This window comes from Epinephelus lanceolatus, chromosome 15 (assembly GCF_041903045.1).
Source record: "Epinephelus lanceolatus isolate andai-2023 chromosome 15, ASM4190304v1, whole genome shotgun sequence".
In the NCBI taxonomy this organism is placed as follows: Eukaryota; Metazoa; Chordata; class Actinopteri; order Perciformes; family Serranidae; genus Epinephelus; species Epinephelus lanceolatus.
This window is the reverse complement of record NC_135748.1, coordinates 7,338,947-7,353,477: the sequence shown is the minus strand read 5'-3', so window position 1 is coordinate 7,353,477 and position 14,531 is coordinate 7,338,947. Positions and strand designations below refer to the sequence as shown.

General features: G+C 42.4%; 1 protein-coding gene across 1 annotated transcript in view; it reads left to right on the top strand.

Annotated features, from left to right (window-relative positions):
• gabra2a (gamma-aminobutyric acid type A receptor subunit alpha2a) overlaps window positions 1-14,531 on the top strand; it is an 85,437-nt gene that overhangs the window by 10,200 nt on the left and 60,706 nt on the right. Inside the window, exon 4 of the mRNA XM_033641971.2 lies at window positions 11,314-11,381. Coding sequence (XP_033497862.1) covers window positions 11,314-11,381 — 68 coding nt within the window. The remainder of the gene's footprint in view (window positions 1-11,313; window positions 11,382-14,531) is intronic.

The window sequence follows — 14,531 nt, the reverse complement described above, 5'->3', positions numbered from 1 at the left end:
AGGTAAAGGTGGGGGTCCTTTAATGTGACATATCTGCACAGGGAGTGTTTTATTGCAAAGTAGAATTGCATGGAATTAATCTGTGGGTCACAGCAGTATTTCTGTTACAAAGACAAACCCTGAGCAGAAATTGATGAGTATGACATCAGTGGTGGATTAAGTGTTGTGAAAATCTACAGTAAACTGAATATATTAAGACAATACTTAAGCATGGAGGAAGTGTTGAGTTTGCATGAATAACAAATACTATAAAACAGGAGCAGATCAGAAATCAGGATGACTTCTTACTACGATATGATAAAATTGTCTCATAGAACAGCAGAATTCAGAAACAGTGGCACAACCAGGATTGTTGCGGAAGTCAAATGTTAACTGGTATTATGCCTGGTACAAACTACACGATATCAGCCCAATTGTAGCCCGGCGCAGCAACGTATGGTGTCGGCATGGATCGTGAACGACAAAGAGTGTCATACGCGATAATCCATCGTTTCATCTTGTGTAGTGTGCCATAGTAGACAACAACCGACACCACGTCTGGGACGCCTTAGGATGTTCCAACAGAAAGTCTGGCATGTTTGATTTTCTTTTTGTCGTTCACGACTGCTCCCATCACAGCTGTCACTTTGACCAATAGTTAGCATCAAGCTAGCAAACAATGTTATTTCTTCATAATGGAGACGGACATAAAGTAAGAAAATTAAAAAATAGTGGCTTTTACTTACCACAACTGCAGAGGCTATCAGCTTCATTTCAAACAGACCACCTTATAAACGGGCCGTTTATTATTATTCCCTCTGTATTTTTATTTATTTATTTATATATTTATTTATTTATTCATTTATTTATATTTATATATTTATTTTTTATTTGTGCTCCTGTTTGCTCTGATTAAGTTAATGCATCGTGCCGTCACTTACTGTATTTGTTTCAAATTAAAAGCTCCTTATAACTTAGGTTGAGAGAATCCCTTTATTTCTAAACAGACTTTTATTGTGAAACATTTGCAAGAACTTGTTGTGGAGGATTCAGTGACTTGTATGTTTGCGTACAGTTCTTCAAATTAGCTCCTGCCATCTGGTAGTGCTTTTTTACATTACTACAACAACATTTTGGTTGGCACATGAACAGACACAGTGACTGAAATAATAGTAAAAGTAATAAAAATAGGACAAGAATAACCTGATGACATCACACACGTTGTGAAAGAAGATCAGGGATAATTGGTGTGGACCATCGTGTAGTGTGTCATATCTGTCAGCCAAGTCAGATGGGAAAGTGACTGTCAGACAGAAATGTCGTGTTGTGAACCAGGCATTAGTCTCTGCGAGACTTTCAGTGGCCCCATCTGGCCACCTAAGTGAAAAATTTTTCGGGGCGCGATTGATTAGTTGTTTAATACATCTGACCAATCCAATGCAAAGCTCAGCCGTAAAGGCTTCTGTTATGATACTGTTTCTACCAGTAGCAGTACTACCAATTTACTGCACCACCTCAAACAGAGGCATGCTGCCGAGTGGGAGAGGTGTTGCTCCCTACGAAAATATCCCTATTCAAGTGCTGGAATTTGTTATTTACGTGACACGTACGTGAATGCAACACAGGCTCAGCTCCATAGACTGTGTGGTCAGTGCCGTGCTGCGGGTTCTGGCCGGGCTCAGTTATAATTGTCAGTCAGGAAAATGCGGCCCGGGCCACGCTCTTGTGTGTTCACCTTAGGGATGTCCCGATCCAGCTTTTTCACTTCCGATCTGATACCGATATTACAGCCTTGAGTTTTGGCCGATACCGATACCAATCCGATCCAAGCGCGTATTATACATATTCACTTATTTTGTTGTCAGTCATGTTAGAAAAGGTTTGATCAAGCAATATTACTCTAACAAGAACAACTACTTAATCGGGTTAGTTAGAATGATCCACAACAGTTGGTATGAGAAACTGACCTGTTTATTGTTAACAGGGTTAAATAAACAAACTTTAAATTTGAACATTAACATTAAATAAAAAATATAGCTGGTTTGCTTTGGCCCCTTAATAAATAGAAAATAGATCAACACAAGAAATCTTTAAAATGTCTAACAATGAAATTAAAATAGCAGGAAGACTCCACACACTTGTGCTTTGCTCCCCTAATAAATAAATAAATAAAGATTAACACCACAAGACATTGTTGACATTTAACAAACAATGCAGCCTTTCCTTTTCAGTTATTTTAGTAGTGTTTTTGTAGTCCATCCATGGCTCCAATTTCACTAACTGTGCCCAAAACAGTGCCATCAGTGCTCTTTACTTAAACAGTAAGAGTGTAAACCTGTTAACTAAGTTGACCGCTACTCTTCCTATCCTCCCTGTGTGTCTGCCGTCTGCTTGCTGGCCTGGTGGATTGATAGTAAGAGCTGGAGCGGATCACTGGAATGGACTGCTTGACTCTCGGAGCGCTGTGCTGGCTGGAAAACCTGGAGCGGATTCTGTGAAAAACTGGATCGGAGTTCTTGGATCGGCATTTTTCCATGCAGTCCGATCCGATGCCAATGCCCGTTTTTTGCTAGTATCGGCGGCCAATACCGATCCGAATATCGGATCGGGATATCCCTAGTTCACCTGTGTGTGTGTGTGTGTGTGTGTGTGTGTGTGTGTGTGTGTGTGCGTGCACGCATCGGGCAGAACTCCGCCATGTGCGATACAGAGGAGGATTGTAAACGCGCACCATGTAGAGACAGAAATGACATGCTGTGGTGTAAATAAGATAAATAACATAAGGCTATTTAGTTTGTTTAATAAAAGGACAAGGTATAGACCTGTTCTATAGAAAAGGTAACCTTAAATGACTTATATCGTGATCTCGTGCTATATGGAAAATAAAATTAAATAAAATTAACTTGACCTTCAAGGGGGAGCGGGGGGTGCCGTTGGGGAGGCAGGGCGCCCCCCGAATATAATGGTAGGAGAAACACTGCCGTATGATAAGAAAGGGGCATTAGGTTGTGCATCATGGTGGCTGTTAGAAATATTATCATATCTCTCTGAAACTATAAAACAAAATCAGTTTTTGTTTCAAATGATGAGAAATGGTCCATGTGGTTGTAGAACCGTGCTTCATTTTATATGCAAAACACCTAAGTTCAGTGTTAAGTTCTCGGTATTTGAGAGGTAGCGAGTTACACCTTCATCTCAATGCTACATTTCATCATATCTCAGACCTTTGTTGTTCTTAAAGAGATATTTCACCCCGAAAAGAAAACTTTATTTTTCTTGCAGGCTTCCAAGGTGAATGGAGAATCTAAAAAAATCTTTGATAACTCATCAGAAATACAAATTAAATTTATACAATTCTTGCTATATTTTTGTAGTGGTAACATCCTTCTATCTGTAGAAAATAATTCTCTGACATGAAATTTTAATGCCCCACTAGACAAGAGTTGCTTAAGAACAAATCTAAATATTTGAAGACTCATTGCCAAAACATAATCAGTGTATCTTGAAAATAGAAACAAGCAATTTCAATAAAACATTGCCTTCAGTTAACTTTTTAATATTGTTTCTATTGGACTGGAAACTGGAAAAGCCCTTCAAAAGTAGAAAGAAACTGTGATTTTGAATGTCATGCTGTCAATCAGTTGGGGAAAAGAGGTGTTCTCTATCATATCAAGATTATTTCCGCACCCAGTAGTCATAGCTATGGGAATTATCCCCATCTGGAGTAATCGTCGCGGAAAATTAATAATCTTTAAGACACACCATTTTATGTGGCCGGTATGCGCCAGGGTATCAAAGCCCCATCTTGATTTCCACCTTTCGGAGTCGACATGAAAGCAGAAAGAAAAGAGAGAGGAGTTTAGTGTTTGTCCACTTACCTTTGTTTAGGTTGGAGAGCTGGCCTTTGCGGGTCCCTCTTGAGGATAGCTAAACACTGTTTCTTATTTTTGGCAATAAGGAGTGAAACAGTTGAGAGGGGTGCCATATCCGTGTATTGCAGCTGTCTGTTTACGCATGGTGGAGGCATAGCAGCTCGCTCGAGCCTGATTTAGTCGGGGGCAGGGTGCTACATCCCTCTAGGAGGTTGTTGGTGGCCCATCAGGGTGCTTCCCCACCTCCATTATAACAGTTTCAGTAGGGGGTGAGCGGACTGTTTCATATAGGAACTTCCCTGCTCCTGGGCACTCTGCTGGGTTGGATACGAGTCCCTACTCCCCTGGGTCAGAGGATGAGATAGACATTCTTGGCGTTGGGCCCCTAGAGGATGATGAGTTGGCCCAGTAGGTGCCTGTAAAGGAGCATAACCAGCAGTCACCTCTCCTTCAGGAAATTATTGGCCGGGCTGCTTTGGCTCTGGGGCCAGGCCTGCCAGCTGGTCAGGGTCCCGCCCCTTCGACCCACATGGTTCCTTGTAGTGGTCAGGAGTCGGTTTACAACACCAGACCAGACCAGACCTACTCTCCAGGGGAGGCCCAAGTCCAGGGGACTGGAGGCTGCACCCTGAAGTGGACGGAGAGATCTGGCACTGCTTCGGCAGAGCAGTGGCCAACTGCCCACTTTCCCACTGTTCTTTTCCATGGGGTGGGACTCCCACTGTTCTTTTCCATGGGGTGGGACTCCCACTGTTCTTTTCCATGGGGGTCCTTTTCCACAAGGACTTTGGGCCTGGCCCCTGAGAGGGCCGGTCTGCTAGGCTTGGGACTTGTGCAGTCAGTGGTTCAGACCATGCAGAGTGCTCGGGCACCGTCTACGAGGGCTTCATACTCTTACCACTGGGAGCTCTTGGCATCATGGTACACAACTAACCAGATCAATGCACTGACATGTCCAGCCCCAGAAGTGCTCTGGTACCTGCAGGGGCTGCTTGAGGCAGAAAATCACCTTCAACCCTTAGAGGCGTGATGGCAGCTATCAAGGCTGCTCGTACAGGGGATTATAGGCTTGCAGATGGTGACTGCAGCCTCATCTCTCAGTTCCTGAAGGGTGTGTAGGGGCTTGCACTGTGCACCAGGAGGCCAGCCATTCCATTGTGGGACCTAGGTCAGGTGTTAGCTGCCCTGCAGCAGGAACCTTTTGAGCCTCTGGAGTCAGTCAGCTTAAGTGGCTTTCTCTTAAAGTGTTTTTTCTCTTGGCAGTGACATCAGCCAAAAGAGTGGGGGAACTGCACACTCTGTCAGTGTATAAGAGCTGTTGTCGAATCCTGCCGAATGATGCTGGTGTCATGTTGCGTCCAAACCCTGCATTCCTGCCAAAAGTACTCACAGACTTTCATTTGAATCAGTCGGTGGAGTTGGAACCCTACGACCACTCCAAGGAGGGTAGTGAGGGTCACAAAGACTCAAATCTCTGTCCTGTTAGAGCCCTGAAGGTCTATGTCAGGCACACTGCAGTTTTTAGAAAGACAGACCAGCTCTGTGTCTGCTTTAAGTCCTAGCGCCAGGCCAGCCGGTGTCGAAGGCTAGGCTGTCTCATTGGTCATGGAGACAATTCAGTAGGCTTACAAAGGGGCTGGCATGTCAGTACCGGTGTATGCACGGGCACACTCAACACGAGGCGTAGCTACCTTGTGTGCCTTGTGGCAGGGTCCCACCCTCTCGGAGGTCTTTGCACTTGCTACATGGTCAAGTCCATCCACATTTGCCAAATTTTACTGCCTGAATGTGGCTACTGGCATCTCCTTTGGGGAGCGTGTGCTGAGTGCCACCACACAGTAGGCCATGCAATTCCAAGTCCCTGAGCTGGGGGGGCGTCTGACCCAGCGGGAGTAATGTTGTATATTATTGTCAGTGGCCTGGTGGCAGGCTTGCCAACTGGGCGGTCTTCCTGCACCTAACCCCTGCATCTGGTGGAGTTGGTCATGCGTGTGACATCTTGTAGGAAAGAAGTTGGTGATAATTATGTGGTGGCTGTGTCATAACTAAGCCTTAGATGCATGAGTCTGTTCTTAGATGGTACTGAGTCCTGTCTTCTTTCTGCTTTGCACTTTTTATTTCTGTTTGGTGTGGTTTGAGTTTGATACAGAGGGGAAAAACTGCATTAGGATCCAGTATTTGACTGCTGTAAACTATTTTTTCTGATTAAAAAAAGATTTCCAACAGGAATCGACACGGCCCGCTGAGGCCAAAGTTGTATCCGGTACTTTGGTACTGAAAAAAAACAGGTACCAACGTATTTTTTGCGTGTTGGCATCGATTTCAATTTAATTCAATTCAAATCACTTTATTTATCCCCAAGGGGCAAATTAAAAGGGCATGACAGTAGCTATAAAAACATAATCAGCAACACAAAATCAGCAAATACACTGGAACATACAACATTCACAGTTAGCAAGAGTATAATAATTTATAAAGTGCATGGATTGAAAAGTGTTAAAGTGTTTATAGTGCTTCAGTGTTCAGCATTGAGGAGCTGGACAGCCCTGGGGACAAAGGTTTTGTTCCTCCTCTGTGTCCTGCAGCCTGGACATTGTAGTCTGCGTCCTGAGGGGAGCCATTCAAACTCAGGACACAGAATATAGTCCGGGTCCTGTAAAATCCTGTGGGCTGATTTTACATTCTGCTGATCGCATAGGGCACTTGGTACTGAAGTATCGGTTCTCATGACAACCCTAAAACACAGTAACAAAACCAAAACAGGATTGTAGAATTTCTAAGCAAATTTATCAAAAGAAAAAACTGGAATGTCACATTGACATAAGTATTCAGACCCTTTGCTGTGCCATTTGATAATTTGCTCAGGTGCCTCTCATGTCTCTTCAATATTTTTTTTATAGCTTGACTGGAGTCCACCTGTGGTAAATTGAATTGATTGGACATCACTTGAAAAGACACACACCTGTCTATAAGGTCTCACAGCTGACATTGCATATCAGAGGAAAAACAAGCCATGAGGTGGATAAAAACTGCCTGCAGAGCTCAGAGGCAGAATTGTGCCCAGGCACAAAGATTTCCATAGTTCTTAAATGTAAGTAGTTTGGAACAACCAGGACTCCTCCTAGAACAGACCACCTGGCCAAACTTAGCAATCAGGGGAGAGGGGCCTTGAAGAGTGAGAGAACCCAATGGTCATTTAGGCTGAGCTCCACAGATCGAATAGAGAAACACCAAGAAGGACAACCATCTCTGCAACACTACACTCAGTTGAGCTTTATGGCAGTGGCCAGATGGAAGCCTCTCACATGACAGCACCAACATTGTTTGGCCTCAGTTCTGAGCATTATGTCTGTAGGAAACCAGGCACCACTCTTCACCTGTACAGTACCATCCCAATGGTGAAGCATGGTGGTGGCAGCATCATGCCGTGGGGTGTTTTTTAGTGGCAGGGACAGGGGTTCTGCTAAGGGAAAGCTGAACAGAGCAAAGCACAAAGACATCCTTAATGAAAACTGGATCCAGGGTGATCAGAACCTGGATCAAATTGAACTTAAGGGTGTACCAGCAGAGATCAAGAGGTTTTGAATGTTTTTTGGAAAATGCTGACTCCCAACTTTGCAGGTGGAGCTCAGAGTTCACGAGTTTATGTTCACGACTTCCCATGTTGTAAACACAAACTCACAAGTTCTGTTTAAAGAAGCATGATGTCGATGTTCAGGCACTTCAGCCATGTAAGAGAGTCCCTGTCAGATGTGTCTGATGGTCCCTGTTGAGTTGGCAATGTCTGTCTGGCTGGGATTCTCATCATCCATTCCTTGTACCCGTTGACCCTGAGTGCCCTCTATATGCTGCACCTCTCTCTCTATCCTCCTCCTAACTGACAGATGTGGTGCTCTGTGTAGGAGGGTCCTCACCTCTGATCTTTAAGGTGTCAGTGGTGGTCAGAGTGTAAATTGGATTTTGGTCTGTGTCAATGTTTTCCTGTACACTGTAGGCTTTATGCTCCTGTCAGCCTTCACATGAAGACAGGTGTCTGAAAACAGCAGCTTATCACCCTCATCTTGTGATTAAAAGCTCTGGAAGAGTGCAGTATTGACCTCGGTTAGACATTAGTTGACACACACACTGCTGTTATGGTAATGTCCAGTGAACCAGCACATATTAACTAAATGTACCTTAAAGGTGAATTCTAATATTGTTACCGTCAAAAACTATGGCAATTTGTATTACGTCTGCATGGTGAAGTATTGTTAGACCTTTAGACCGGCACATTGATCATAACTGATAGGTAATGGAGACTGGGATGCTGCTTTGGTAAAGCTGGTTGGGCTTGGCTAGTCTTCTTAGTTGGACTTGACACCAAAGCTTGCTGCCTTGGCAACAAGAAAAAAATGGATGAAGGGGATCTGTTGGCTGCACAGTAGAGGTCACCAGAGAAATTTTGATTTTATGCATGGTGCACAGGAGACAGAGGTAGCCCAATTGTTTCCACTGCTTAACAGTAGGGTTTATTTTTACATTTGTCAAGAGAACCCTTCAGCTTTTCACTGCTAATGTGCTGTGGTGGATTACTGCTCAGACGTGTTCTTTTATGGCTGTTCATCACACATGATTCACTGAGATGAAGCCCATTTTAAAGATGATGTCAAAATCAACATTTTACTTGTGTGTATTCTGCATTTAACCTGTAGTATTTGGAATGTGCTGACTTTGGCAAGACTTTCAGTCCTTCCACAGCAATATTTTATAGCAGCTGTTGGAAAAAGATCCCAGCCCACTATCAAATAAGACTGGTAATACCACACACCAAACAAGGCAATAAAGTGTAGCTGCTGTGGTTCCTCAATTTCTGAACCCACTGACTATCATCTGACCCAGAAAAAGCCTCTGGAGGCAAATATTTCTGTAAATCCAGCATAGGGGTGAGCGATATATGATTATAACAGATGTATTGCAGCTTGTTTCACACGGGATGTATATGATGGCTACACTACAAACATAGAGTATAAATGGTAATTTCTTAAGCTACCAGAATGAGACTCGCTTCAACGTTTCTGTACTCTCACTCTCCCATCTAACTCTTGATCTCTCACAGACACAAACACAAAAATAAAGACTCACAAAAATCATACATCACACACATCCAGACCACTTTCTTCTGAGTGAAAGTGTGGGCAGGTGAGGTGTGTTTCTCATCTGCGGGGCTCCAGACCACACAGTGAATAAATCCTCATGTTTAAAGGTGCCGTGGTAACAGTTTCATTTAATGGGAATAATGATATGACCCATTTTATGAAAAGACCATCTTTCCAGCAGTGAAATACCTCTTTCAGAGTTGTTGCCAGATTCAGTTTTTCTTCATAGTGTAGGTATGTGTTGATGATAAATGTGGTGATCTTCACATTGAGGTATGTTCAATCTACAGTGCAGATGACATTTAGGAGTCATACACCTGAAAAGAAATGTGTTTATTCTTGAGGAGTTCATCGTTTTTGTGAGACATGTAATGTAAATGATGTCAGTGCCACCTTCTGCACCCCAGGCAGTGCAGGACTGACACATTAATGCAACATTCCTGTTGTATATGCCTACATGTGCTGGAATCACTCAAAGCTTCATTTATGTTTGGAAGCTCGACAGGCTCTCCACACAAGATGAAATGCGGCAGTTGGCTCTGTGTTTATACCTTAGCGACAGTAGGTAAGAAGTCAGAGACGTGATGAAGCAGAGGGATCACACAGTTAACCTCTCTCACTGCAGGTTCTGACAACACTGATGTTTGATTCATGGATGAACAAAGAATGAAAAGAAGTGCAATTTTTTCCATGCAAATGAGTCTTTAAAGTGATGTTTCCTCTTCCCTTCCGCCAACATTGTTTTAAAAAGTGTTGAATAGACTGTGAAAGCATGGATATAGTGTCTGTGGCAGCCTGAATCGTGACCACTTGCAGCTTGATTTATGCAAATATGGGAGGAGGTCTGGAAACCATGACAGCTAAGTCTCACACAAGCAAACGCGGCTGGCTTTAATTAGTAAAGCCTTTTTTTGTCACATTATTTTTAAAAATAAATTGCCACCATGATAATGATTAACAGCAGCAAAGAAATGACCATTAATCATATGCCCATAAACTAGCTTAAATGAAAAAAGCAAATACATTCTGTGCATAATTATGTGTGAACATGGATTGTATGAGACAGAAACCTAAAAGCATATCTATATCTATATTGTTATGTTAACTGTGGATTACATGACCAGTTGAATGAAAAGTGTTGCTAGCTATGAACCTACAAAGAATTATCACCTGTATCTTATAATCATCTGATGTGTCACCTCCCCTTAGCTCAACAAGGCTGTTGAGCACCTTTCAGCTCATTGTTTTGGTTAAACAGCCCACAGCTTTATTATTTTGGTTCAGTCTTAGCACTGTTCTCATCCTAGTTTTCAAAAGCAGCTGGAAGCTGAATTGAAGAATTTCTGATCAATCAATCAATAAATCAATCATTTTAGAAATCACAGAAAAAGCAGCAATGTCTTGGTAAAAAACAAAAACTTTTCCTGGACCCAGTCCTGTGAAAGTTGTGTCCAGAGTCCTGACATCAGATGTTCTCAGAAGGTAACTTCGATGTTAACCCCCTTCACCTTACTCAGCAGGGGCTGGTAAACCCAAGGACTTGGCTTGGATCTGGAGGAGCTATAGCATTTATTTACCAACAAAGTCTAACTTTAACTGTAAAGTTGCTGGTACATCCTCAGTTCTACTATTAACTTTCGCCCCGCCAGCACATAATTTTAACACATTTTGTGCCAATCAGCATGTTAACAGATCGCTTCCATTTCACATATTTCCATGAGACTGTTTAAGAGAACATAGAGAGGCATTTAGTATTTAAATCACTTTTTCAGGAGTTGGTGGAGACCAAAATCAGAGCGAAAAAAAGGAGTGACTACTGAGGTTACATTCTTTAGGTGGACACAAATAAAACCCCTTAAGAATGCTAATGCTGCTCTGTGTCCGTGTAGATAAGCAACTGTTTGATAACATATAGTACCAACTGATGATATGTCAATATTTTGTTCACAGCGGATTACATTTTCCTTAAGTGGCTGAAAATACTATTAATGCAAGTTTAATTGACTCTATAGGCATATAATGATGTCACTTTAATTACTTGATGAATTGCCTGCATTTTCCAACTCATTGCACTACACATTCTTCAACTAATTTTATTAGCATTGATTGTACCCATCAGGATACCTTGTCCTCTGCTACTTAAATTTTGATCATTCATTTATTAATTTGTCTCACACACGCTCTCCAACCTTTAGGAAGTACACTGTTGAATAGATCTTGTTCAGTCAGTTCTCCCAACTCATTTGTCTCCACTATGACTCATAAAGGTTGTGATTTTTTTATGCACTATGATTTTCTTTTATGACTTTCACTCTTTGTCGTCACAGACCGAGTAACGGAAGTGAAGACTGACATCTATGTGACCAGTTTTGGTCCAGTGTCTGACACAGATATGGTAAGTCTCACACCTTGTGTCATAATGCATTTTCTCAGGACCCAAGACAACACACACACACACACACACACACAAAGTGTGAAATGAAAATGGCTACAGCTCCTTGAAAGCTTTGCACTGCACTGCACACTCCAAGCAGTCAGAATACATGTGCATTTTCAAACATGTATTACTTGGTTTTTGCTTCAGGTGTGAACAAGGAACTTGAAAAAGTGACAACCTTTAACATGTGGGAGGCTCTGAGGCACTGACAGCTAAAAATAAAAAAGAAATGTCTCTGAGAGAGTAAATATATTGGGAATTTTGAGCTTGTTTGGAAGACAGTTCCTACTACAATACATTGTAATGAAATATGGGGATGTTTCAAATGAGTAGTACTGTAAATCAGGCACTATTGACTGCAAGTTCAAAAGAATCTTAGAGAATAGGTTGATTAATGAGTGTTTCATGTTACTGGTGTATGAGTACGAGTATAATGACTTAGTCAAGGGGATTTGGTGGTATCATAAAATATGTTGTAAGATTAATGTAATCTGCAAAAAGGTATCATGGTAACCTCTGCATCTTCTCAACTTCACACTGAATTAGTACTAGTTCTGCTGTTTTGACAGGTCAAGAGGTTTGTCAGTGCAGCATAACTTCTTTTGTACATGTTACACAGAATGGTAATGATTGACATAAGCATGGAACGTAGAATTTAATCCAGTGTTTAATCCACTGCTTATTTTTATTCATTGCTCATTATTATCCACTTCTCTTTATTATTATTTATTGCCGTTTCTTGTATTTGTACTTTTTTTTGCATGCCTAGTTTTTAAAGCCACAGTGTGTAGGAATTTCTCCCATCTAATGTTGAAATCATATATTGTATTCAAACAGATGGCGCACTCTAGCGCCTCACTGTTTCAAACACGTATTGCAACAACTGTAGCCGCTGTGTACCAAAAAGCTATGATAACACTGATGAAACCATGTCATCCGATACTACAAGGAGTATTCATTCAGGCTCCCACACAGACACACGCGACGCGAGTTGACAAACCCCCTCCTCACCATGCTGGCTGTGTTTACAACGTAGGACTGTTGGGGCGGATGTAAATTGAAACAAACCAATCACGTCTTGTTCTTTGACAACTGACAAGTGGCTCAACCTCACACACCTCATCCCTCTCCTGGCATTAATGCGCCGCTAACAGCTGTTAGTGGCTAGCGGCACTACTGCCGCATAACAAAGTCCCACTCTTTGAGCATAATGCAGGATCATTTATTATGCAGCATCACGGGAGACAGAATCCTCATTGCCAAGAAAGTGCAAAAGGGAATCAAAAAGGCAGCGTGACCGGCGAATTAAAAAAACAAGGGTCAGCATTGGGGTTGCCTTTCCCAGGTGGAGAGAGCTGCTGAAGGAGAAAGGTAATACAATCACAGGCCAGCGCTAACAGCGGCTAACAGCTAACAGCGGCGCAGTGATGCGAGGAGAGGGATGAGGCTGTTAGCGACTGGCCGCTAACAGCGGCTAACAGCCAACAGTGGCGCTGGCCTGTGATTGCATTACCATTCTCCCTCAGCAGCTCTCTCTACCTGGGAAAGGCTACCACGATGTGGGCCTTCGTTTTTTTTAATTCGCCGGTCACGCTGCCTTTTCTATTCCCTTTTGCACTTTCTTGGCAACAAGGATTCTGTCTCCCATGATGCTGCATATGCATGATCCTGCATTATGCTCAAAGAGTGGGGCTTTGTTTCAAATTTGCCAGGGTAGTAGCGAAGCGCCTCTTGCTCCTCTCCTTCGGCTCCTCAGTCATGCAGTGCTGGCCTGGCTCTCAACGAAAACGCAGAAGGCGGTGCTGTATGTCCCTTGCTGGCGGGTGTATTCTCAAGATGGCGAAACGTAATGGAACCCCACAGACGACTTACCCGCACAATGTACAAACAAATCCGAAATTCTCCTTTTACGAGAATAAGTCAGATTATTGGTGGAGGTAATAGTACACCAGTGATGACATATTTATGAATGCAGACATCATTTTTTGCCAATAAACAACTGAAAATGTTACACAATGTCCCTTTAAGTTTTCAAATTTTGGAATTTTTAATCTGACTCTTTCTCCTTGACTGTTGTAACACTGGAATTCCTCAATTGTGGGATCAGTAAAGGTTTATTGTATCGTATCTTATCTTATTTTGACAAATTTGGACTCAACATTCAGCAAAAAGTTAAAAAAAATATTGTGAACTACTTGGTTACTCTGCTGTCTGCTGTGTTGAGCGGGTTTATCAAAGCTGTCCTGCTGCTGCTGGAAACGATGCTATGAGAGCAGTGAAACTGAACCAAAACACTAAAGATGTGAACCAAAAACAAAACCTAAACAAAGAGTGAATCTAGATTTCAAGCTCTATATAGCTGAGGGGAAATGCACAGTTAGTGATAATTCCATGTAGCTGCATCACTATCAGCGACACCTTATACCACGTGGCAATCTCCAGGGCTGAAAATAAAGCCTATGCGGAAGTGGCAAAAACTGCACTTCCTCAAATGTCCACACGAGGCTGGCTCCTAAAGTGAGTCCCCATAGACCCCCCCAGTGTTTGTTATGTACAGCCTGGTACATAAAACAGTCTTGGTCTCTAGCTGTAGCTGTACTGGGGGTGAATTTTTATAACTCACTCGTTTACATTTTGTTAAGATGTAAAGTTATGCATAAATAAGGATGTGGCTGCTTTGAGTGACAGGTGGGTGCCCTCCATAGACAAGTCACCTCCATGTCAACAAAGTTGGTATCCTAACCATGGCCCAACCCCAGATTCACAGACGTAGCTATAGCTGTTGGTACTTCAGTGTGTTATTAGTTCATGAATGTTAATTGTAAGATTTTGGTCGCTTAAAAAAGTCTTGCTCAGTGTTTCGTTGTCCTACAAGTCCCTCTAAGGGGTTACATATTAAGATATTCCGGTAAGTACATTTTATTTTAATGGTTTTAAGCCTGTTTTTCGCCAACAAAAAAACTGCATTAGCATTAGTATTATCATTTCAAACCATAGCTATGAATGCTTTTCGGTGCCCAAGCTAATGTTAGCCACGAGTGTTTAAGTTATCTCCAAATATGGTCACGTCTGGCTCCAGAAATCCAAGTTGGTGACAGCAAAAATACC